At 33.2% G+C, this 27,477-nt stretch overlaps 3 protein-coding genes across 3 annotated transcripts; 1 reads left to right on the forward strand and 2 right to left on the reverse strand.

Annotated features, from left to right (window-relative positions):
* Positions 1 to 13,026: 13,026 nt before the first annotated feature.
* Positions 13,027 to 14,682, reverse strand: CTRU02_203574 (transposase; the record flags this gene model as incomplete). The annotated part of the gene is made up of 1 exon (XM_070204231.1): positions 13,027 to 14,682. One exon carries the CDS (start codon positions 14,680 to 14,682, stop codon positions 13,027 to 13,029), a length of 1,656 nt encoding a protein of 551 aa, XP_070061994.1.
* Positions 14,683 to 17,363: 2,681 nt separating this feature from the next.
* Positions 17,364 to 22,191, forward strand: CTRU02_203575 (pentafunctional arom polypeptide; the record flags this gene model as incomplete). The annotated part of the gene is made up of 2 exons (XM_036722152.1): positions 17,364 to 22,010; positions 22,075 to 22,191. 2 exons carry the CDS (start codon positions 17,364 to 17,366, stop codon positions 22,189 to 22,191), a joined length of 4,764 nt encoding a protein of 1,587 aa, XP_036585758.1.
* A 1,588-nt stretch (positions 22,192 to 23,779) lies between these two features.
* Positions 23,780 to 25,849, reverse strand: CTRU02_203576 (uncharacterized protein; the record flags this gene model as incomplete). Its single annotated transcript, XM_036722153.1, has 2 exons — positions 23,780 to 24,957; positions 25,024 to 25,849. 2 exons carry the CDS (start codon positions 25,847 to 25,849, stop codon positions 23,780 to 23,782), a joined length of 2,004 nt encoding a protein of 667 aa, XP_036585759.1.
* Between the last annotated feature and the right edge of the window lie 1,628 nt (positions 25,850 to 27,477).

Genomic DNA, 27,477 nt, shown 5'->3' on the forward strand with positions numbered 1-27,477 from the left:
AGTAGGGCGGGCCGGCTTTATGTCTATGAAACGGAGGCAGGCCTCTTATGGCTGTGAAAAGGTAGGGCGTTAGCAACGCTGGCCTTACCGCCTTCGCCGACTTATACCTGTGGGTCACCAAAATTTCTAGCCAATCACAACCTTAGAATGTGATGCGTCCCTAAGGATGATGCGTCCCTATCAATTCGTGATGCGTCCCTATCAATTCCCTTTTTAATATAGCGTGTTCGAGGCCTTCGGTTATAAGATAAGCATTTATTCTTATAGACTAGGTAGTATAATTAATACTGCCTCTAAGCTTAGGCATAGTAAGGGATTTTCCGCTAGCTATTATAGCTTAGATAACCGATAGTTATATATTTATCTTAAAAAGATTTTTAAGATATAATTTACCTTTATAAACTAAGTAAAGACCTAATTTATAAGAATAAATTCTTCTAATATTATATATCTCGCCTTTAGCTTAGTATATAGGATATACTAGGAGATTTTTATTAATCCGTTAGATTAAGTAAATTAATCCGTTAGATTAAATAGACTTTTATAATATAGTACTTTATAATATAGAAAGTCTTTTAACTAAATATTTAAATCTTATATTACCGTTAGTAATAATAAGAAGTAAATATTTAATTATAAGGTAAAAGAATTCTTCTTAAGTAAATAAACCACCTAGGCTCATAACCTATAAGAATAATAGTATCTAGTTATAAAGATAACTAATTTACTATTATAAGGTACTTAAGAAGAGATAATAAGAGGTTGTAAATAGTAGGGTAAATAGGTGGTTATATTGAAGTATTGTAATTGCTTAATTATTCTAACTATTATAAAGGAAAAAGTAGGGTATTAATAGTAAAGAAATCGGACTTCCCTATTAGGTAAACCGGACTTTCCCTATTAGTTAATTAAGGTTATAGTATAAGGTTTAACTAGTTATGCCCGTTAAAGTTTAATTAATAAGGTTTTAACTAGTTATGCCCGTTATACTTTATTAGTTATATAACGGTTAGATACGCTTAGATATTTCTTAGGTCCGTGCGTATAAAATATATATACTATAATCCTTATATTATAACGGATTTAAGTATAATAACTATTTAATATTATAAATAGTATATTAAACTATTAATTACCCTTTAAGTATTCTTATATAAAACCCTATTAATTAAGCTTTAGTTAAATCTTAATAGGCATAACTAGTTAAACCTTATATTATAACCTTAATTAACTAATAGAGAAAGTCCGACTTATTAACTATTAATACCCTACTTTTTCCCCTCTATAGTTAGAATAATTAAGTAATTATACTATACTTTAATATAACTACCTATTTACCCTACTATTTATAGCTTCTTATTATCTCTTCTTAAGTACGTTATACTAGTAAATTAGTTATCCTTATAACTAGCTACTATTATTCTTATAAATAGATATCTTAATATTATCTTATAAGATTCTATATAATTACTACTAATCTAATACTAAAAGTTTACTTTTATTATAATATATTTATAATAATATAAATAAAAGTATTACTAATAAATATCTTCTTTACTTATAAAGTATTAAGTAGGAAGTATCTTATTATTATTATTTTAAACTAATAGCTTTTATTAATAACTTAGATACCTTTCTTTAAGAGTTATTTAACTTAATAAAAAGAATATTACTTAGTATATATAGCTTAGTTTTATTTATTTTTTATTAAATACTTTTAATATTATAACTAATTTATATATTATTAATAGTTAAAGTTTCTTACTTAGTATATTATTAATTAAATTAAATTATAAGTATAAATCTAGATTTAAAATCATCTTTTTTTAAGTATATACTTCGAGAATAATACCCTTTTCTAATATAGTTTTTTATAAAGATAATATCTAGTCTTATAAATTAATATAAGAATAACTAGTCTTATCTCTAAGCTTACTTATTTTCTAAGTTTAAAATTTCTTTACCTTAGCTTTATTATATTAGCTTTCTTTAAAACATAATTAGTATATAGTATATAACTTATATTAGTAGTATTAACTTATTTATAATTATAATATTTATTTTTAGAATATTATACTTTTAACATCTTTATTTTTTATAATAATAAAAGTAGACTTATATTTACTATATAGCTACTATATACTATATAGTTATTATAATAATCTTTATATATATTATAATACTTAAAAGTATATTATATTAATATTATACTATCTAATCTAGATTTATATGTTCTTAGTATAAGGTATCTTTAATTTAAAATTTATAATACTTTTATAGCTTTAAGTATTTCTATAATAATTTAATACCGCTTTACTTCTTAAGGTTTGATATTCTTTTTACTTTATATACTATATCTTATAAGTACTTTATATTAATTCTATATTTCCTACTTATTATTTATTATAAATATTATAAAGTAGAAGAATAAACTCTATTAATCTAACTTACTATCCTTAATACTTAGTATACTTATACTTAAATACATAATAGTATAATTATTAAAAGACTATAATAGTAATTAATTAGTATTTTATTTATTTTATTTTACTTATTTATTAATAAGTTTATTATATTAATAAATAAGTATACTTAATTTACTTTATATATACTTTTATAATATATTATTCTTTCTATCTTAGCTTAATCTATTTATAGTATTTAAAAAGCTTAGTTAATAATTAATTAATATATTATTATATAATAGCTTATAAAGAATTACTATTTCTATCTTTAATTATTATAAATAGCTTATATTTATTCTATACTTACTTTATTACTTATAATATTATAATTACTACTATATAGTTTATTATATCTTTATCTTATTATTATTAATATTATATAATATACTCTTAGTAGTATATTTCTTGTTATAAATATATTAGTTATTACTTAAGGGTAACTATTAGTAATTAATAAATAGTATAAAGTCTTAACTCTTTAATAAAAATATATTTTTTTTAACTTTTTCAAGCTTTTCTACTTATATACTATTAGTAAGTTTACTACTTAACTCTTATATTTATAATTAATATAATCTATAAGTAAATAAGTTATATAAGTAAATAAGTTACTTTTTTAATACTTTTATAATAATAATCTTTATTCTTATTTTCTCTACTAATAACTATAGTATAATAAGTAAATAAAAGTAGTTTAGTTCTTATACTAAATATACTTTAATCTAACTTAAAATTAAGTATATAAAAGGCTATATCTATTTATAAAGTATCTTAAATAACCTTTTAAGAATAATCTTATAGCTAAACTATAAAAGGTAATATCTAACTATTTAAAAAAAAATTAATCTTATATAAAAAAAAAAGTATTATATAATATATTATTAATCTAAATATATAATTATTTTTATTATACTTAAATAGTATTTAAGAAATAGCTAATTAGCTTTTTAATAACTATAGCGTATAACGCGTTAGAATAAACTAAGCTTTAAACTATATATAATAATAACCTAAACTCTAAATATATTTTAATTAAAGAATTAATTATTAAAAGGTTTTTTATAAAGATCTAGACGCGTATCGCGTATAGTTTTCTTTTATATAAAACGTAATTATAAAATAGAGAATATATAAGAATAATATCTATAACTTTAATAAGTCTAGATTTATAATAAGTAAAATCTCTTTTAAAATAGTTATTATAACCTTAAACTAATATAGTAAGCTAAAAGTAGCTTAATACAGGAATTAAGAATAGGTTATAATAATCTAAGGTATTAAGTTATATAGCTATATTATTTTATTATATATTATCTTTATAAGTAAAGTCTATTTTAACTTTTAAATATATAATAACCCCCTTCTATCTAATTAGGTAATTATATTTATAGAAAATAGTTAGATAATAAATAAAAAAAGCTTAAAATAAATAAAGTATTTTAATTTTTATATAAGAAGTTATATAAAAGGAATTTACTACCTCCTTATCCTTAATAGCTATAAAAGCTATTATTTTATTAATTTTAAGCTATATTATAAAAAGTATAAGATTATTATATTTTATATACTTACTTACTTATTATATAAGCTTTAGCTTCTTAATATTTAGTATTTTAGTCTTTTAAAATAAGTATATAGTAATAAAACTAGAAATCTAATATAAATATATATTATATATATTATAAAAGAAGACTTTCTTTTAGCCTTTTATAAAGTATATAATATTATAATAATAAAAGTAAATATTTAAGTAGGTTTTAAAGTATTTAGCTTTATACTATATAACCTTAATTATATAGTTTTATAAGTAAATATTAAGCTTTATATATTATTACTACTTATATCTTTAACTAACTTATTACTAGCTTAGGTTTTAAAAATACTAAACAACTTAATTAAAATTACTTTATAATCTAATTATATTAGTAATTATACTATATAATATTAAAATAGCTTCCTAATATTAATTCCTTAAAGTATATAGTAGTTAAAGAAAGGGATAATAATAATAGTATATAAATAAACCTTAATATAAAATAACTTAACTAAACTTTAAGAAGTAGATAACTACCTTACCTATTATTAGTATATAAAAAGAAAATAAGTATAATAAAAAGGATTATTAATAATTAAATAAGTAAATAATTAAAAGTCTTAAATAGATATAATAAAGTAGTTAAAAGTAGAAATAAGTTAAAATAGTAGTTATATAAGGAGATTAGAAATACGTACGCAACGATATAGTATTTTAAAAAGCCTAGCTATAATACTTATAAATATTAGAAAGTTAAATTAATATATAAAGAAGAGGATTTTATATAGTTTTAATTAATTTAAGGTATTATAGTTAGTTTTATCTTATATATTATTATCTAATTTAAAGTATTATAGTTAGTTATTTTATATATTATTATATAAGTCTTAAAAAGTAACTAATTTACCTATATAACTTTTTTACTTATAGACTATATTATACCTTCTATATATATTATTTAATAAGTTATAAGTTAAGAATAAGGTAATTATAATATCTTTATAAAAGGTAGGTTTTTTATACTTTAGAGACTAAATCTTACTTTTATAAATTAAGAAACTTAATAATTTATATTATTCTAAATCTAAACCTACTAAAATATATACTTATAAAGTATTTATAGCTAAAGCTAGATATAGTAGTAGAATATTATATTATTTCTTTTATTCTTTTACTATTAACTTAAAATAAAATAAAATAATAAGTTTAATTAATAAATTATCCTTCTTTAATAACTACTCCTTCTTAGTTTCTTAATATAGATATCTAAGCTTAAACTATTTACTTCTATTAAGAATAGAAGTAAAAGAATTATAAAATATTATAAGTAGTTAATATTACTAATAGCTCTTTATAATATAATAATTTTATTAGTTAAAAATATTTGTTTTTTAAATATGTTAAGCTATATTTATATTATTATTTATTAATAATAAAGATAGTATTTATAAGTAAGATATCTTTTCTAGCTTTAATTAGTAACTATATAAATAGTTACTTTATCTTTATTAAACTAGATCTTTTATTATAAGGAGTTAGTTAGTAGCGCTAACTACTCGGCTAATAGAAGACAAGTAGAGGTATATACTTCCTTACGAGAAGACTAAGGATAGTAGTCTAGCTTCAAAACCTTTAAGCTAAAGTATAGTAATATAATTAAACCTACTTACGATTCCTAAGCCTTCCCTAATTAAGCCTTTAGCTACTTACTATCTCTTATAATTATTTAGCTTTTATTCTTATTTTAAGTAATTAGCATAGGCTAGGATATCTAGGTTAGGGAATTAAGATATAGTAACTACTAAATAAGTAATATATATATAGGTAACCGATATTAGTATTAATTAACTATAAGTAACTAATATAAAACCTAATAGTTAAGGATAAAATATATACCCTCGAAATATATACGTATATATAAGAAGATATAAAAGCTATAACTATAAATATAATAAAGTAATTAATAAATTTATTAATACTATATAAATTAGTTAAATAAGTCTTAATAAAAATAATAGTTCTAAGGATAGGAATATTTTAATCCCTAGTCTAAGGTATACTTTATAATATAAAGATAATATTATATATACTATACTTATAATAACTTAAAGCTAATATATAAAGATAGAATTAGATAATACTTAATAAGAGACTATAGTATAAAAGACTACTAAGTAAGGAGACTTAAAATAAACTAGGATTACTATTACTAGGTAGTATATTCTATATCTTATTATAAAAAAGCTTATAAAGAATAAAATAATATTACTTTAATAGCTATCTAAGGAACTAGAAAGATTTATTAGTAGATTATAAGCTAAAGATAAATACTATTAGATCTAGTTAGTAAAAGCTTAAAGACTAGTTAGAGATAGAAAAGGTTACTTTATTAATACTAAAAGTATATTATTTTTTAAAAGAAGATTAGTAATTCTATATATAAAATCCTTAAGATAAGAGATTTTTTAATATTATTATAATAACCTTAAAGTAAGATATATAGGCTTAAATAAGACTATAAAACTTATCTTATAAAAGTTTTATTAACCAAACCTTATTAATAATATTAAAAAATATATATTAAGCTATTAATTATATTAAAAAGTTAAAATATTAAGATTATAAACTATATAAAAAGTTATAACTATTATTATTACTTTCTTAACTATTTAGAGAAATTAGCTTAGACTTTATTATAAGATTACTACTAAGTATATATAATTATAATAATAAATATAATATAATCTTAGTTATTATATATTATAAAACTAAATTTAGTATATTAAGCTTTATAATAAAATACTTTATAACTACTAGACTAGTATAATCTTTTATAAATATATAAAATATTAATTTAATACCTTAGAAGATATTATAAGTAATAAAGATAAACTTTTAACTAGCTAATTCTAAGAGGAATTACAAGGGAATATACTATTAAATATAGAATATTAATAATATATTACTTATAAATAAATAGGTAGATAAAGAAGATATACTAAATTATAAAGAAGTATTTATAAATCTATATTAAAAATATATTTTAAAGATAAGTAACTATAATACTTAAGGCTAAGTTTATATATAATAATAGCTATTATAATATTATAAGATACTCCTTAATAAAGGCTTTATATAGTTATAACCTTAAATATATAGAATATATCTTATTAATAAATAAAGTTATAGTTCAAGGTATTTAAGAAAGAATTAATTATATAGTAAGATTATAGCTTAAGGCCTAAGAATACTAAGAAAAGCTATAAAATTATAAGTAAAATATTATAATATAAGATATAAGCTATAAATATATAAATATAAGGAGGTAATTAAGCTTTTAATAAAAAGTTTTATTTAAAAATAAAAAGGTTATACTATAGTTTATTTACGTTTATATTACTAAGAAAGTAAGATAATAAGTATATTATATATATTTACTTTAATAGTATTAATATATATATAATATATTTCTTATAGTATTATTAAAATTATAAGATAAATAATAAATAATTATATATTAAATAATAAGGCTATTAGATATAGAAGATAACCTAGATAAATAAGAAGTAGAAGAGATTATAGCTAAATAAAGGATAAGTATAAGATTATACTACCTTATTAAATAAATAGAATAGCTTATAAAATATAATATTTAAAAACCTTTATAATATTTAAAAAATATTATTATAACTATTTATAAAAAGTTATAAAATAAACTTAATATTAAAGAAAACTTTACTAAATACTTATAAACTAGTTATATAAATTAAAAAAATAGAAAAATAAAATATAAAATCTTAAAATAGCTTTTACTAATAGCTTATTATAACTTTAAAGTCTAGCTTAACTATTAATAAGTTATAAGAAAGTAAGAAGTCGTTATAAGCTTAGCTTCCTTTACTATTATTTTAAAGCTAGCTAAAATAGTATTAAAACGAAAGTTTTTATTAAAAGAAGTAGCATTAATATTATAACTTTAACTACTTAAAAATAAACCTCCTTAATAAGGGGCTAGCTAAAGGTTATTAAAAACTTAAAAACTAATCTTACTAAGATTACTTTTAATAAAGTTAAAGAATTAGAAACTAATAAGAAAAGTAAGCTATTACTTACTAACTAAGTAATAAGATAAACTAATAAGGGGGATTAACTACTAACTACTGACTACTTAGTAAGATAGATTAAAAAGTAAAAAAAGAATAAGAGAAATAACTTTTTAAAGCTTAGGGATTAAGTAACTTAATAGTAAACTATTAATAAAAGTATTAATAAAAAACTTATTATAAATTAAGTTTATATAAGTATAGAAAAAGTATTAACTTAACTAGTCTTTTAAATATTACTAGTATTTAACTACTTATTAGTTATATTATAATTTATTCTTTAAGTTTTAGAGATAAATACTTACTAGATACTTAGTAGTATTAAGATAAGTATTTTAATAAGTTTTATAAAGATAAATATCTATTAAAGGTTTAATAATAATAAGGTAAGTTATTTAATAAGTCTTATAGAAGTAAATATCTACTAAAGGTTTACTAATAGTAATATTACTTATAAAAGCTATAATAATAAAATAGCTTTTAATAAGAAGTATATTAGAAGGAGGCTAATTAGCTTTATTCTTAATTACCTTAGACTTAAAAAATACTTTTATTAACTATACTTTCTTTATTATTAAATAAAAGGTTATATTAGTAAGTAAATATTAATACTTTACCTTTACTCTTATCTTTAGTAATACTTTTAATACTTAGCTTAATAATAGCTTTTATAAGTATCTTAGTTAATAAGCCTTTATTAATAAGATAACTATTAAAGGATTTTATTATCATTAATTAAAATTCTTATTTATATAAATTTAATTAAATAAAAATAATATTTAGTAAATAATTAAAAACCTTATACTTACTAAGATAGAAAGATTTAAATATTCCTTAATAAAGCTTAACTTTTAAAAGTTTAAGATACTTTATTCTTCTTATAATAAATAAAACTAGTAGTAAGATTATAGATAAGGTTATTAATATAAGTTTAATAATATAATATAACTTTAAGCTTTTAAGAAATATATTAATATTATAACTTAGATAGCTTACTATTAATATCTTTAAAATAGTAATAAACTATTATATTTTATAATACTATTACTATACTTTTTATTTTAAAAGAATTTAGAAATATTAATATACTTAGTAATAATTAAAATAAAAACTAATAAAGAAAAATACCTTACTTTATAATATTTTTTCTTTTATACTTTATAATAAATATACTTTACTTTATACTTACTAATATAATATATAAAATATTTTTTATTTAAATTAAAAATACTTAGATAGCTAAAGTATAATAAGCTATTATTAATAAAACCCTTAAATATCTTATTTATAAGGAAAATAAACTTATTTAAGATATTAATAATCTATATAATATAAGATATTATAATAAAAGGTTACTAGATAAATAAAAGAAAATAAAGTATAAGATAAGATAAGTTTTTAATATTATATTAATAAAAAGAGAAGTAAAATAAGAATTATATAAGATAAAAATAAGTCTATATTAGTAAAGAAAAGGAGATAAGATAAAAAGTATAATAGTTAAAAAGGAAGAATAAATACTTATATAAAAAGGAGACCTTAAGTATAATAACCCTTAAGTAGTAAGCTAAAATTTTATTTACTATATAATATATTATAAAAAGTATAAAAAACTATTACTTTTAAGAAGGAAAGTATAAAGTAAATATATAAGGAAAGACTAATAAATAAGGTAATATATAATATACTATATAAAGTAGATAATATAAAAAGTATTAAATATTTTAATAGTATATAATAAAAAGAGTTATAATAGTATAAAGTTATAATACTAACGCTTATTATATTAGCTTTATAAGTAAGGCTAAGTAAGTTATATAATTAAGTAGCCTTAAAGACTAAGCTTTTAAGAGAAGGAGGTAATTATAAAGAGTTAGTTAGTAATACTAACTACTTAGCTAATAAAAGATAAATAAAGGTATATACCTCCTTACGAAAAGACTAAGGATAGTAGTCTAGCTTAAAGACCTTTAAGCTAAAGTATAATAATATAATTAGACTTACTTATAATCTCTAAGCCTTCCTTAATTAAGCCTTTATCTACTAACTATCTCTTATATTTATTATTATTAAAAATTAAGAAGAAAGTATTATTTTAAAGAAGGTTATTTTAAATAATAGTTTTAATGGCTTTTTTAATATATATCTTAAGAATATTTCCTAGCTAATTTTATTACTTTCTTATTAAAATTAAGTAGTAGCTAATATATTAATTATAAAGCTAGTATTACGATTATAAAAAAACTTAAAGAGTAATTAATAGTTTAATATACTATTTATAATATTAAATAGTTATTATAGTTAAATCTATTATAATATAAGGACTATAGTAATATATATTTTATACGTATAGACCTAAGAAATATCTAAGTATTTCTAACTATTATATAACTAATAAAGTATAATAAGTATAACTAGTTAAAACCTTATTAATTAAACTTTAACTATAAAAAGTAAAACCTTAATAAGTATAACTAGTTAAACCTTATATTATAACCTTAACTAACTAATAGGGAAAGTCTAATTTACTTAATAAGGAAGTATAATTATCTACTATTAATACTATTTTAGGGTTTTTAGCTAGGAATAACTATAATAGTAATAAACGTTATATTTTCTTTAAAGACTAATTCTTAACCCTCTAGGTTAAGAACTTAAAGCTAAAACCTATCTTTTATCTAAGTCTTATACCCCGCTAGGTAAAATATATATACTAACCTTCCTAGTATAGTATCCTACGCGTAGATAGCATACTATAGCGCTCTTAGTATTCTATAATGCCTTATAGTACTGCCTTATTATAAAAACCCTACTTTTTCCCTTTTATATTTAGGAATAATTAAGTAATTATATTATACTTTAATATAACTACCTATTTACCTTACTATTTATAACCTTTTATTCTCTCTTTTTAAGTACCTTATAATAGTTAATTAGTTATCCTTATAACTAGCTATTATTATTCTTATAATAACCTACTTATTATACTTAATAAAAAGTTAATAAACCTACTTAAGCTAGTAGCTATACTATTAAATATATATAGAAGATATAGGAAATAATAAGTAACTTTTAAAATAAAAGAACCTTTATATAAGTTATTAATACTTACTTCTATATTATTATATAAGGAATTAGTAAGTACTTATAATAAGTAAGGTAAGTACTTACTAAAGCCCCTTAGAATACTTACTTTAGGATTTATATATAGATTAGGACTTAAGTATCTACTTAAAGCCTTTTAGATAGTTTTTTAATAATTAAGTTATAATTTATCTTAGATAACTTTTAGCTTAGCTTATAGTTTATAATATTACTACCTTATTACTTAGTATAAGCTTAATTACCTTACCCTAAACCCCGATCTATTAGTATAACCTACTAGTAGAATACTATCTAACCTATTATTAGTTTAGTAGCCTTAACTTTTATTAATAAAACCTTACTATTATTAGCTAGCCGTAATAACTAATAATAAAACTAATTAGCTTTATATAAAATACTAATAATAACTAAGCTTTTAGTTTATTATAATAGTAAATAAGAAGGTAAGTATTAACTTTTAATATTAAAAAAAATAAAGTATAATATTAATAATTTATATCTTTAAATTAGTATTTAAAAAATCTAAAGTTAATTAATATATTTAATTAATAATTATAATAGTTCTAAAAAGTATAACTAGAGTAATTATATATATTATTTATAATAGTAAAGATAATAAGTAGTAACTAAAGATTATAAATATTAATTTTAAATAGTTTTATAAATATTTATATTAAAAAAATAAGATAAATAAGTAAAAAAAAATACTTAATAAATCTAATAATTATAAAGTAATAAGTTTTAATAGAAATATAGTTAAGAGATATAATAAGTAATATAAATATAGTTAATTTATAAGATATATCTTTTATAAAAAGAGTTTTATTATTATTATAAACTTACTTATTATTATAAAAGTATAAGTTATAAGATTCTATATTAATTAAAAAAATATTTTTATGTTATAGTAACCCTTTTAATTTCTTATTTAATACTTAGTTAATTTACTATTATAACTTAGGATTTACTTTTATAAATTATAATTCTAGTAAATTAACTAGTTTTACTTACTTATATAAGTATATAGTATATTTTTAAAGTATATAAATATATAAGTATCTCTTATAAAAGTATTATTATTATTTTTAAACTTATATTTATAAATATTAGTTTTTAAAATAAGTTATAAAGTAAAATTAAATATTAAAAATACTTATAACTTATATTAGTAACTTAATTATTATTAAACTAAACCTATTAAATTATAAGTAAAAGCCTATTATAAATAATACTTACTTTTCATTATTTTTAAAAGTTTCTATTATATTATTATTAAGAAAGTTATAAATTATTAATAATTAGTATAAGCTAACTTTAGTATTTATTAATATTTTTAATATTCTTATAATAATTAAAAGTTTAATAATATAATTAAATCTATTTAGAAAATTTAATATATTATATAATATTATTTATTTATAGTTATTAAAACTATAAAGTAATAATAAGTCTTATTTTCTTTATTTAGTATTTATATTAAAAATAACTAGCTTTAAAATATATATTTTACTAGTATTTATTAGATAAAATAAAAAAAATCTATTATTTTATTAACTTTAAAAAATAACCTACTAAATATAATCTATAAAAATACTATAATTATAAGTCTATAATTAATACTTAATATAATATAATATATACTCTAAGAAATAAGTAATTAAAAGTTAAATAAAACCTAATATTAATATAATATAATAAAATAATTATCTTATAACGTACATGATAAGCGAGTGAGACAGACAAGCGAGTGAGACAGTAAACCAGACCTTCGCGACAATAATATCGAAATCTATAACAAGAAATCTTAGATTGATTAATACTACTCGGATTCCTGTTCTTCGGATGTTTCCTCAATAAATTGACATGTTCTCGCGTTGTGGCCTGTATTCCCGCATACGCCACACCGACGATGAGTCGTCTCAGACCTCACTTTGCGACCACTACTCCGTCGCGTTTCCTCTTGTAGTTGCGTGTCTGCCTCTCTTTGCGACTGTATATCCTCTCCAGTAGATATAGTAAGACTTCCTCCTTTCTGTAGACGTGTTTTCTTAGCCCTTCGACGCCGACTTAATATTGCATTCTCCTCTCGAAGGATTTGAACCTCTGACTCTAGTAATGCTACCCGATGCCCTAGTCCTTCTGTCCCTCTGGCTAGCTTACTCACAGCACTATAAATTGATGCTGGAGAGCTGCTTCGGTAGCGTGAGATTCGACTCTTAATAAAAGTAGACTGTGATCTTGCTTCGCTTGGGTTGCTCGGCGTCCTAGAGATCCAAGGGTCTGGTGTCTGAGGGACCCCCTCCTCAGGCGTTGGCGTTCGGAACTTTACATCCAGCTTTGAGAGAACACTTTCTGCATTCAAAGGGACAAGTCCAGCTCCTCGGAAACCTCCCTGGATATTTTTCCTCGTAAAAGACTGCTTAAAAGCTTCGTGAAATGCTGCAAAGAAATCTTCCTTCGAGATATGGGTTGTGCCTCGCCGCATCTTATTCTCAATTTGCCGACCGTAGGCATTCTTTAACGGCTGAAAACAACCAACATCTAAGGGTTGAAGTAGATGAGACGAGTGAGCCGGCATGCACAGTGTAATAATGTTGTTTTCTTGACAAAAGAGCTCGAAGGCTGCGGAGTGGTGACTTTCATGACTATCAACAACGAGGAGGCGATATTTCCCAGACGTACGTGGTTTTGTATAAATGTCGAAGTGTCTGATCCAGTCAATACCTCTCTCGTTTGTTGTCCATCCATTTTCAGACGTTGCAATAGCCCAATCGCCCGGAAGAGAGGTTTCTGTATACCAGCTTGAGAGGTGATACTGGCCTGCAACGATGATGTATGGCGGGATGCTCTCCCCTTGGGAATTAATAGCCTGGATAACTGTAACCCATTCCCTATTGCCAGGCTGTGTCATCTTCGTATTTGAACGCCTTTCAGCACTTGTAACAACCATTCCAGAAGCAATAACGCCCATCATAAAGCCGGTCTCATCAAAGTTGTAGATATCAGCATCAGCAATACCATACTTCGCAATTGTATTCTTCACAAGCGAAAACCAGCCACGAATCACCTCTGGATCTTCGCATTGAGCTCTCTTATAGTCATACTTGCGAAAGAAACGCGTCCTAAGCTGTGGTTGTCGCTTGACGAAATTAGAAGCCCAGCGCTTCCCAACTGGAGGCGCGTCGCGCTCTGCGAGAAGTCGATTGGCCATTTCTTCCACACCACTCAGCCGGGGAGGAAATGATCGCGCATCTAGGTCGAGAATATACTCAACTATTGTCTTCTCTTCTAAATCTGATAAATTCCGTGAATTAGGCATGCTGTCGCGTCGTGAGACTATTCCCTTTAGTCGCCGGCTTAATGTTGCGTGACTGACTGTATAGAGTGCACCTGCGGCCCGAGCACTAAGTTTTGGGTCATTTCTCATTGCTTGAAGGGCAATTTGTAACCTTCTTTCAATACTAGCTGATTCCATGATTTATTGTAGAGGAAAAGGTGCCGGTCGCGTCAAGGTGCGACGGTCGCGGTTTACTGTCTCACTCGCTTGTCTGTCTCACTCGCTTATCATGTACGTTATATATTTACTTAATTAAAAAGTTTATATTATATATATTCTTTTCTTTTTTATATAAAAAAAGTTATAAAAAACTTTATTTAATACTTATATATTATAAGAAATTAAGATATCTTACTTTAATTATTAAAAATAGCCTTAAATAAAAAAGAATTATAAGTATAGCTATAGTTAGTTACTTACTAGTTACTAGCTTATAAAGATTTTTTATTCTTAAAGTACCTAAATAAAATATATACTTTATTAAATCTAAAAAAAAAATATAGTATAATAAAGCTAAAAACTTATAAATATATAAAACTACCTTTAATATAAATATATAGTATAATTTTATTTCTTATTTAGTAATAATAATTAATAATACTTAGACTTAATTATAAAATAATAATAACTTAATTTTATTATAATTTACGTTTTTTTATAATATTTATAATAATATTATATTTTAATATACTCTAAATAGAAGCTAGCTTTTATATTTCTTACTTTACTAAAATAGACTAAGTCTTACTTAGTATTCTATTCTATATATATTAATAGCTTTTATTATAATTAAATCTTATATATTAAGTCTTTTATATTAGTATTTACGGAGGTACCTCCTAAAAGTTTTAACCAGGCTAGTAATGCTAAGACAGCCACGTTAGGGATATCGTCAGGGGTAGTGGCAGGGGGTCCCCTGCTACTACTAGTCGCTATATTAACGAAGAAGAGATTCTGGAATTTATTAACGAAATCTGCTAGCTTGATAGCCTTCTTTGTATTTATTATTGCTTTCTAAAGCGATAATCTGTTTTATATGCTTCGGAATTCGCTTAATCTACTTCTAGATCTATTCCTAGCTTAGTTGCTATTAATATTTCTCCTACGCCTATATAGCCTCTACCTAGCTTTTTAAGGCCCCTTTTCTAGTTATAAATTGCTTTATCTCAGGCTAATAAGGCTTTATTAGGTTAAGATTAAGGCTATTATTATACTATAAAAGCTTTTTAATATTATTAAGGCTATATGTCTTATATATAAACTAGTAGTTATAAGTAGAGGTTTTATCTTTTTATATAATAGCTTTACTACTAGCCTCTTAAGTGAATAGGAATAGCTTTAGAAATAGAATCTCTTTATAGTATCGATACTAATTAATCTTGCTTTTACCTTTATATAAAAGCTTACTATTCGTCTTATTCTACTACTACTAAGGCTTTAGGCCTGGCTTGCCTTATAGCCTAATATAGAATAGTTAGTTAAGCTTTTATTCTATATGCTTAATAGGCTTAAGTTAGGTATTAAGGGTAGTAATCTCTTTATTAGTAGCCTTTTTCTTTTTTAAACTTTTTAGTACTTAGTAGTAAGATAGGCCCTTCTTATTATAGGAAAAATAGCCTTAGAATATGAATTTAGAAAAGCCTTTCTACTAGGGATAAATATAGAATTATATATAAGCCTTGTAAGGCTACCGTTATAGACGGTAGCCTTTATAATAATAAAGTAGAATAACTAAGGTTTTATTAAACTAGATTATCTTCTTCTAATTATTAAGGGTTTAGTATTAGCGGTCGCGGTACTATTTAAGCTGTTTAGCTTTTATCTTCTTTATAAGACCTGGCTTCCGAGTTAGTTTCGTCTTCCGAAACCTAGCTTAATAAAGAATTCTCTAGACTATTATATAGGATATCTCGATACCTTCCTTACTAAGTTTACTAGCTATATTAGTATAGTTCTTCTTACGCTTATATCTATTATAATATACTTTAGTAATAACTACTTTTTTTATAACTTCTATTTACTTTTTAAGATAGCTAGATCGAGGTTTATCTTATACGTATTTAGGAAGTATAACGAGGGTAGGTTAATTAGGCTTAAAGCCTTAGTCGAGCGTATATAAATAAATTCAATTAATTATTTGTATTAAAAGCCTTATTAATTATAAGATTTCCCTCGTAGTCTTACCTCCGTAGGGACTTCTTAAAGTTAGTATAACGGTTTATTAAACTGTATTAGTATTTGGAGCTATCGTAAGATCGAAATTCGTTATTAAAGTATTGTTATTGTTGTATTATGGTGACGAAGTGGGTAGTAGGAAGGAAAAGCAAGTTGTGGGTGTGGCTTCCTAATTAGGAAAGGCGTCGCTGGGTGGTGGCAGGGGTGGCGGCAGGGGGGGGGGCAGAGGGCTAGTCAAAACTTTTGGGAGGCACCTCCGTAATGTTTTTTTAATATCCTAAAATATATAAAATTTAAAACTTAAAATATATAGTATTGGACCTTCATAACTATTTTATTTATACTATCTTAAATTTCTTACTAAGCTCTTTTCTGAACTCGCTTTGTGGAGTAGGTTAGGGTAAGTTACGGTGTAAGCCGGGGATAGGGTGCGCCTAATTGGTTCGACACAAACAGGAGTCATACATTCTGGGTCTCCGATATAGGCGCAAGATCTCGAAATTGCCCCTCCCCCCTCCAATGTCATTTAGAAAATCTACCACTGACTCTATCAATTCACATTACTGACCCTTTCTGCAGTCTCGACAATCACGAACCCGATGCGTCAAACCTTCGTTTAGATACATATACACTATCTCCTGATCATGGGATTGATCAATGGCCCTGGGTCCGGTCCAGGCCCTACAAGGATAACCATCTTAGGCAAAGACGACATCATTGTCGACCATGGCATCTGGCTCGATTTCGTGGCTCACGACTTGCTCGAGAACCTGCATACATCTACCTATGTTCTCATAACGGACACGAACCTCTACGACATTTATGTCCCCCCTTTTCAAAACGTGTTCAACAGCGCTGCCCCGGCGACAACGCGCTTGCTCACCTACGCCATCCCGCCTGGCGAGGTTTCCAAGAGTCGCCAGACGAAAGCAGCCATTGAGGACTGGATGTTGTCGCAAAAATGTACGCGGGATACAGTTATCATTGCCCTTGGCGGCGGAGTCATTGGCGATATGATTGGCTATGTTGCTGCGACTTTCATGCGAGGCATTCGTTTCGTTCAAGTACCAACAACATTACTCTCCATGGTTGACTCATCCATTGGCGGCAAAACGGCCATCGATACCCCCATGGGGAAGAACCTCATTGGAGCTTTCTGGCAGCCAATTCGAATCTACATTGACTTGACGTTCCTTAATACACTTCCGGCTCGAGAGTTTATCAACGGCATGGCCGAGGTTATCAAGACGGCCGCAATTTGGGACGAGGACGAATTCGCTGCACTGGAGACCAATGCATCTGCCATTTTAGCTGCTGTCAAGTCTGACGGAGACCCGTCTCAGAGGCTTGAGCCCATACGCGATATCCTCAAAGGCATCGTGTTGGGCTCTGCCCGTGTCAAGGCACAAGTAGTGTCCAGCGATGAAAGAGAGGGTGGGCTTCGGAACTTGCTCAACTTTGGCCATTCAATTGGTCATGCAATTGAGGCTCTTCTGACCCCCCAGCTACTCCATGGTGAAGCGGTTGCCATAGGCATGGTTAAAGAGGCTGAATTGGCTCGATTCCTTGGTGTTCTTCGTCCTGGCGCAGTGGCCCGTCTTGTCAAATGCATTGCTAGCTTCGAGTTGCCTACCACCCTACATGACAAGCGGGTGGTCAAGTTGACCGCTGGCAAGAAGTGTCCCGTTGATGTACTACTGGAGAAAATGGCGGTCGACAAGAAGAATGATGGGGCAAAGAAAAAGATTGTGCTCCTCTCAGCCATTGGAAAAACCTATGAACCAAAAGCCAGCGTGGTTGAGGATCGTGCAATCAGAGTTGTTCTTTCAGCCGCTACACAAGTTTTCCCTGGCGTGCCTAAAGCTCACAAAACCACGGTGACACCCCCTGGCTCCAAAAGCATCTCGAACAGAGCGCTTGTTCTTGCTGCCCTTGGTCAAGGGACCTGCCGGATTAAGAACCTGCTGCACTCTGACGATACTGAGTACATGCTGTCGGCTATTTCCAAGCTAGGTGGTGCGACCTATGCCTGGGAAGAAGCCGGCGAGGTTCTAGCGGTGGAGGGTAAGGGCGGTAAGCTCAGCGCCAGCAATGATGCCTTGTATCTGGGTAATGCTGGCACTGCATCCCGCTTCTTGACCACAGTCGTGGGTTTGTGTGCTCCGTCTGGCGTCTCGTCTACGGTGTTGACCGGAAACGCCCGCATGAAGGTCCGCCCCATAGGAGCTCTTGTTGATGCCTTGAGAGCCAACGGCCTGGGCATCAAGTACCTCGGCCAGGAGAAGAGCCTTCCCTTGCAGGTGGATGCTGCGGGCGGATTTGAGGGCGGCACCATCGAACTGGCGGCGACGATCTCATCCCAATACGTCTCTTCTATTCTCATGGCTGCCCCGTACGCCAAAAATCCTGTGACGCTGCGCCTTGTTGGTGGAAAGCCCATTTCACAGCCTTATATCGACATGACCATATCTATGATGCATACCTTTGGTGTCGACGTGATCAGATCGAATGAGGAACCAAACACCTACTATATTCCCAAGTCTGTTTACCAAAACCCGGCTGAGTATGTCGTCGAGAGCGATGCCAGCTCCGCAACCTATCCACTGGCTGTTGCAGCCATCACAGGAACAACTTGTACCGTGCCCAACATTGGTTCAGAGTCGCTTCAGGGTGACTCTCGATTTGCCGTTGATGTGCTGCGGCCTATGGGTTGTATGGTTGAGCAGACAGGCACCTCTACTACAGTTACTGGCCCTCCCGTCGGCAGCCTAAAAGCTATTGAGCACGTTGATATGGAGCCTATGACAGATGCCTTCCTCACTGCATCCGTGCTTGCTGCAGTGGCTTCCGGGACGACTAAGATCAGCGGCATCGCCAATCAGCGCGTCAAGGAATGCAATCGCATTGGCGCCATGCGGGAGCAGTTGGCCAAGTTCGGCGTTGAAACCGATGAATTCGAGGACGGAATCATTGTTACTGGATGTTCCTTCCAGGAGCTCCAACAGCCGACCGAGGGGGTGTTCTGCTACGATGATCACCGCGTTGCCATGAGTTTCAGCGTCTTGTCAACCGTATCGCCACACCCGGTTACGATACTTGAAAGGGAATGTACCGGCAAGACCTGGCCCGGTTGGTGGGACACCTTGTCCCAGTTTTTTAACGTTGAACTAGATGGTGTCGACCAGCACCCGAAGGCAGCACCGGCAGTACCCTGCACTAAAGAGCATAAAGACAAATCGGTCTTCATTATTGGCATGCGTGGAGCGGGCAAGACGACTGCCGGCAAGTGGATGGCTGATGCCTTGAACCGGCCCTTCATCGACTTAGACGCAGAGCTGGAGCGCCGAGCTGGCATCACGATCCCCGAGATGATCAGGGGTCCGAGGGGCTGGGAGGGCTTCAGAAAAGACGAAGTGGATCTTTTACGCGACGTTATGGAGAAGCAGGGGCATGGCTACATCTTCTCGTGCGGTGGTGGCATTGTTGAAACCCCGGAAGCTCGCAAACTTCTCATCGCCCACCGCCAGAACCGTGGCAGTGTTTTACTGGTGCATCGGAACACCAAAGAAGTTGTGGACTATCTTCTTCAAGACAAGACGAGACCTGCATACAGGGAAGACATCGAAGATGTTTATTACCGCAGGAAACCATTCTTTGAGGAATGCAGCAACTTCGAATATTTCAGTCCTCACCCGCCCGGCACCGTGGCTTCTCGGGAGCCGCCACTGGACTTCCGCCGCTTCGTGACAGCATTGTGCGGTGATAGCACTCAGGTGGCAAGAGCGCTGTCAAACGATCTAAGTTTCTTTGTCTCATTGACCGTGCCACAAGTTGCATCGGCCCTGTCCCTCATACCAGCCGTCGTTGTTGGATCAGACGCAGTCGAGCTTCGCGTGGACTTGCTGCAAGATTACTCACAAGAGTTTGTGGCTCATCAAGTGGCACTTCTTAGATCTGTTGCCGATGTCCCAATCATATTTACTTTGCGAACACGCGCCCAGGGAGGGAAATTCCCAGATGATGCTTATGACCAAGGGCTTCAACTCTACCGAAAGGCTATTCGTATGGGAGTTGAATTCATCGACGTTGAAATGACGCTTCCAGAGCGGGTTATTCGAGACGTTGTGGATAATAAGGGACGATCACGCATCATTGCTTCGCATCATGATCCCCAAGGCGCCCTTTCTTGGAGCAATGGTTCATGGATCCCGTTCTATAACAAGGCTCTACAGTGGGGAGACGTGATTAAGCTAGTTGGTGTTGCCCAGCGGATTGAAGATAATTACGACCTAGCCCGATTCAAGTCCGAGATGCTCGCATCTCATAGCACTCCCATTATTGCGCTGAATATGGGGGCAGCAGGCAAGCTAAGTCGCGTCCTCAATGGTTGCCTCACCCCAGTTTCTCATCCCGATTTGCCCTTCAAGGCAGCTCCGGGACAAATGTCAGCGGCGGAAATTCGCCAGGCGCTGTCACTGCTCGGTGGCATTAACCCTCAGTCTTTTTACCTTTTTGGCAAGCCCATCTCGGCGTCAAGGTCTCCTGCATTACACAATTCTCTTTTTGGCCTGGTTGGTCTGCCGCACAAGTACTCCCTCAAAGAGACAGATACCGCAGCAGATTTGCGTGGTATTGTTCGCGCTCCCGACTTCGGTGGGGCATCGGTAACGATTCCGCTGAAGCTTGACATCATGGAGGAGATCGACGAGGTTTCCGAAGCTGCTCGTGTCATAGGCGCTGTCAACACTATCATCCCATTGCCTGGCAGTGATGGGACGAAAACCAAGCTTCTAGGCGACAACACGGATTGGGCTGGCATAGTTCACTCTCTCCAGTCGGTTGGGTCCACCTCTCGCTCCCTTCCCGGTGGTCAATGCGCCGCCATGGTTATTGGGTCGGGGGGCACGACTCGAGCTGCTATCTATGCTTTGCATTCTTTAGGCTTCGGACCTATTTACGCATTAGCACGTAACATTAGCAGCTTAGAAGCCCTGAAGGCGTCGTTCCCTCCCGAGTTTCGTATCGAATCACTAAATAGTGCTGAGGTACATGCATTGTCCTCTTCTCCCGTCGTCGTTGTAAGCACGATTCCCGCGGACAAGCCTATTGATCCATCGATCCGAGAAATACTTGTGGCGGTATTACGCCAGAAGGGCGATACAGAGGTGAAGCGTGTCCTCCTTGAGATGGCTTACCAACCTCGTCATACTCCCTTGATGCAACTTGCTGAGGATGCTGGATGGTCGACCATTCCAGGGTTGGAAGTGCTCGCAGCCCAGGGATGGTATCAGGTAAGGATGCAAAAAAGGCGATGTCGTTGGAAAACGCGTATGGCTGACGTGACATTTGATTTAGTTCCAGAAATGGACCGGCATTACACCCCTATATCAGACTGCTCGAGTCGCTGTACTGGGTGAAGAAGCCGCAGATGCTCCCAGCGCCGAGGAAAACGTGACGAAATTGGAAAAGTAGACCTCTGGGTTCGTAGATGGAGGTGGACTAAAGCCAGCTCATTCCTGTCAGTCCTGTTAGGTCAAATGGAGCGAACACCTTAGCAAGATAGCGAGAAGTATACTGCATGGTGTGGTTATCCATGATGTGGTGATGACCTCCATCGGAAGCAATCCGAAAGCCGTATGATGCATTTGTTGATGTGAATGAGGGCTTCCCCCCCGCTTTCTCGCACCCGTCTTCTTGTAATTCTGTTCCGCAACTTCCAGGCAATGACAGCATGCCTCAAGCTATAGGATCCGCAACACTCCGCTTTATGACGTTATCTGAGCATCGCGATTGTGGTCTCCTCTAGCGCCAAACAGGCGTTAGACCTGGTTTAGCATGTAAACGTAAACGACGCTGCTGTCCTTTCTAAGGTGCACGTACCTGTGCGAAAACTCGTGAGAAGAAGAAACCAATCAAGATGTCTAAAGTCAAAATGTACCACTGTACCCTTCTACATTACTACTGAACCCACATGGCTGAGAGCGCTCAACGAGTTGATACACCACCAGCTCAGCCAAAACACGTTTAATTCAGTGAATCGTGCGTTAATTAACTATTCTATACAGCTTAATATCATCTTTCATCATAAAGTCATCCAGTGCTGCACAGCCGCCTGTGCTCCTGTCCCATGTTTCCTATTTTATCTAGTCCATGCAGCTGTTTGAATACAACGTAATTTACAACCGTGTCAACTACACGGTGAAGTAGGAAAAAGGAAAGTAAAAAGGCATAATGAGACAAACGCTAATTACAATACATGACGAGTCCTCGCTCGGAATAATTCCCAAAATGTGCTTGGGGTGCCATACTGGATCTTACAGTCAAAGTTGGCCAAGTCAAACGCTTCGTAAATCGGGACCGGGTGATCCGTCGCTGAATCGGATAGATTGTTCCGACAACCGCGGAAACATACAAGATGACCAGAGGGGGTGGGGAAACGATGAGAGGAATAAAACCAGAATACCCGCAGATCGTGCTGTGGCTGTTTGGTCGATAACCTTGTAGTCCATCTCTTCACCATTTCGTCTTGCCATGAGACAGTTGTTCATAGGCGGGGAAGAATGACCGTGCCAAGGCTCATCATGATGTCGCCGGGCGGAGTTGGGATTGGTTGACTGACAATATTCGCATGGATGGCCGCAGGCTTGGGCGGAATGAATGATGTCATTGTGGTCCACCTGGATCGTCAGGGTCGTGCAGCACGGACCATGATGATGTCATGCCGCACGACCCCTACTGCACTGACAAGGACCCTGAAATCCCACCCATGTCCCACTCTTCCCAGTCAATTGGCTTCTCTGAACGGCCTGATCAGCACCAAGACATATGCTCGACATACGATTGGTCACCGATAATGATCAACGCCTTGAGTCTTCCATTCTTGTGACGCTCTCTTGTGCAGCCACTTTGCTAGGAGATGTTGCCGACTCAGATTGCGATGCTGATATTCGACGTCATGATCATCGCGGTGTTTCCTCCACCCAACCAAAGCCGCTTGCAGCATACTCGTAGAACGTTTGCAAGTTCTTAGCACCTGCTTCCTGGTTCATTGCGGAGAATCCTAAGCGTTATTTCCACGGCGCCGGTGCTTGCCAGGAAATTCGACATCAGGGTGACATACACGATAGTGTCGCGTAAGCGCGTCCGCACGACTGAAAGTTTTCTCTTCAGTGCATAAATTGCACCGAACCTTTTGCTTCCGCGCATTGTGAATGGTGTCCTCATGTCGAGTGAGATCGTAAGGACGCGAAAAGATCGTATGGCAAGGCTTTCCAGTGCTGGGGTTGATCCTGTCGCATCGGTGAGGGCCTGCTTGACTGTTGAGCAGACTGTTGGGGGAGGTCACGCTCGATTCGCCTCGTCTTGGGCCACCAATACCCTGAATTTGTCGGTGGCCTTCGCGCTTGTGTTTTTGCAAAAGGGCAGGCGTCTCAAATCGCAATGTACATCCGTGATATGTGCAGGTGTAAGTTCCTCCATCCGCTGCAGCGCCAGCCGGCTTTGTCATGGGAGCACTGTTGGAACTTGGTGTTCCTTCTGACATGCCGGAACTGGACTCGACAGAGCTGAGACGGGGAATTTGTTCTTGTGATTGACGTGCATGTGCAATGAACGGATATTGCTGTGGTATCTGAACACCGCTCGAAAGCTGTGTAGGTAGGTAGGGGAATGCGGCTCCATTTTGTAAGGATGGTCTATTAAAACCATTGCTTTGCTCTTGCGAGACGACTGCCTTCGCAATATCGTCAAAATCAGCAGGGTCCTGGGAAGGAAAGAGGGGGAACGAGTTATCTCCATCAGCATCGTGGAATTCGAGCATAGCGTCTTTGGGCGATATTGTCTTAGGAGTCTCCGGCTCAGACTTCATTGACATTTGTTGTCTCATAATCTGGGCGTCTTGCTCAGCCTTTTTTTGCTCCCTCATGTGATGTGCTGAGTTAAATCGAAGCCTGGAGGCGGGCAAACCAGCACCAAAGTCATGACTAGCAACGGGGGCCAGTGGCGAACCTTGGCGAAAGGGTGATCGATCTCGGGACACGCTAGACGCAGGCGATTGAGCTGCACTCAAATGCTGGTTGTTGGCAGCATGTAATCTCTGAGCAAAGACGTCATTACTGGGTGAGACAGCCATTTGACCTTGAGCTGGTGATGCCGAAGTGATGGTGAAGTTGGGGCTGTATAGCTCGTCGTTGTAAATGTCCGTAATTGTACGGTCTAACTTTGGAACATTGCTGAAAGCTGAATTAAAGATTTGTGGTGAGCCCATGCTTACAAACCGATCGAATTCAGAGGAATGTTCCTTACCAGCTTTGCGCCTCCTGTCATCCTCGTGCTCGCCAACAGATGGTGTAGCGGGTGAGTCACCGGCAACTGAACTTGCCACGGATGCTGGATGAGACCTACTGCCTGCAACAGACAATTCTGGGGCTGGGAGAAGGCCGCTCCGGTCGGATCTCGGCCTCTGTACGTTGAGCGCTGAGGCATATCCACTTATGTCTGTCGGGAGGGTGGCGAGGCCGTTGTAATTTGGATACATGTTGTCATGGGATGGCATTGCCTTGGCAAGCTGGTAGAATGAATTGCTGTCGTGAGATTGCATCTCTTGAAAGGCGTCGGTTGCTGAATCAGTGACTGCGATGTGCGGGTTGGACGTGTTAGGGTTGAAGGGCGAAGCAGGACCAGCGGACCCCAAAGATGACAATGAGGATTCCCGTTGATGAGAGAACCGACCAACCGGCTTGGGAATATAATGGTTTCCGATAACCCAGGCGTCTGGCTGCATGAGATCTTGTGGAAGCTGGTTAAAATTGAGATTCAAAGACGAGTCGTCGAAAGTTGTAGTAGCAGGCGCCACTCTTCTGGGTACTGCCAGATGAGAAGAATCAAAATTGGGAAATGTGGTAGACTGGGCAGCCAAAGAGTAGTTGTGAGATGGAAGCGACTGCGTCGAAAGAGGCGAGGAAGATATACTCGAAATATTGTGCGCTGAGTCGTCCAAGGTTGTGTCGAAGTCGAAGTCGAGAGAGTGCGGGTAGAATCGCTGAGGTTGGGGCAAGGGTTGTTGTGGATGATTGCGGTGGAAGTGATGTTGTTGGAGAGGTTGCACAGTAGCAGGTTGGGTTAACAGCATGATGTGTCAATAAGAAGGATGATGTGGATTTGGTGAAGGGGAATGAAGATGTGGCAAACCGTGGAGGGCAGGCGGCTTATATGGAAGACCAAATGTGCAGGTTGTTACCTGTAGGGCCTACGTATGGGCTTGAGAGTGGGCTGGCAGGCCCATGCTGCTCTGAAGTAGGGCCCAGGTACGTACCTTGTTCAGAGACAGGGACATGCATGCCAGTGCGGCGGGCTTAGAAGACGGGTCGAGGCAAGGTACGTACCATTTCGCACTTACCGCAGTGCTTGGAAAGCGGAGCGGAGGTACCGGCTAGAGGACCCGAGGCTTTACCTTGGTGCCCAGAAAGGAAGCACCTCCAGAGGAGCAGGGGTACAAGGGGGTCCAGGTTCGGGACCGGGGGTGTGAATGATGCAGAAGATGCTGAGGGAGGGACACAATTTTTCCCACCCTTCCCTCCCTCCATTTGCGGATCGAAAGGATGATGACCAACACTACGTTTAGTATGGGTTGGAAATCGGGGGAACACCCAAGACCGAGGACGGTCCAACCGGTTTTTGACTTTCTGATTTGCCAAGCACGCAGAATGTGTAAGGATGTGTAGTGTTTAATAACAGGTGGTCGATGTCAACGAATGATGGAATGGGCATCTAGAATGGGAAACACTACAAGTTTACTAGCCTTTCTCCTGGCCTTTCTCTCTTCGATGTTGACCTCGTATCATGTTCTTGTCGAGCTCATGGGAACAGAAGCAAAAATGGTCCTACGGCGCTGCTCGGGGGGCCCGCGTTGAACCTGTCCATTCTGATTGACTCACGGCATCGTTGACAGGAAAGTAACTACTGCTAGAGAGAGAAAACCGTATAGCCGTGCCGACGGCGATGCTGGCAGCTGACGTGGGACCGGAACAAGTCACGGTCCTCGCGGGATTCGGAGAGGTAATGTATTCACAATGAGTAATTGGGGTTTTCAAATATACTGAGATCAAGCCATGGTGCTTTCGCGAAAGCTCTATAAGTTTCTCAGCCCCGCTTGATTGGCATTGGATCAGTCGTGAACTGTATAAGTAGGTGATCGGGTTCTTAGTACGCAAATTTGGTGATGATGAGTGAGTGAGCACGAGAGGCCGAGCATAATCCTCCACCTCTACATAATTGGGATGAAATGATGCGAAAATACTACCAGGTCGAGAGGCAGGATACGGAAGTATCCATGCAAATCGCTGGTCGTACCAGATCATTTTAGGAAATAGCGCGGAGACTGTTCGCTTGACAGTAAAAGCCAACTAAATTGCTGAATTTAGCCATGGATGTCGTCGATATGACCTCCAAAAATCTGCGAGTGGTTCAGAAGATGGTGCTTCATCCAGCGATCAAGACGTAGATGACTCCATTTCGGCGACGGAAGGGCATCGATAATCCCGTGGCTGCGATGTGGAGTGACGTAAATGCCATGGTGCACTGATGGTGGAATGGGTGAGGGGTGGGCCCACCCGTCCGTTCTCTTAGGGTGTGATGCACTCGTTGGAGCATATCGCATGTCCGCTGTGACCCGATGACAGCAGCTTGATCAAGGCGTGGTACAGCAGGTTGAATATCCTACAGTACTGCCAATGCTCCTGGATACAGGGGCCACCTAGC

The sequence above is a fragment of the Colletotrichum truncatum genome (genome assembly GCF_014235925.2).
Source record: "Colletotrichum truncatum strain CMES1059 chromosome Unknown Contig_0002, whole genome shotgun sequence".
NCBI classification, from domain to species: domain Eukaryota; kingdom Fungi; phylum Ascomycota; class Sordariomycetes; order Glomerellales; family Glomerellaceae; genus Colletotrichum; species Colletotrichum truncatum.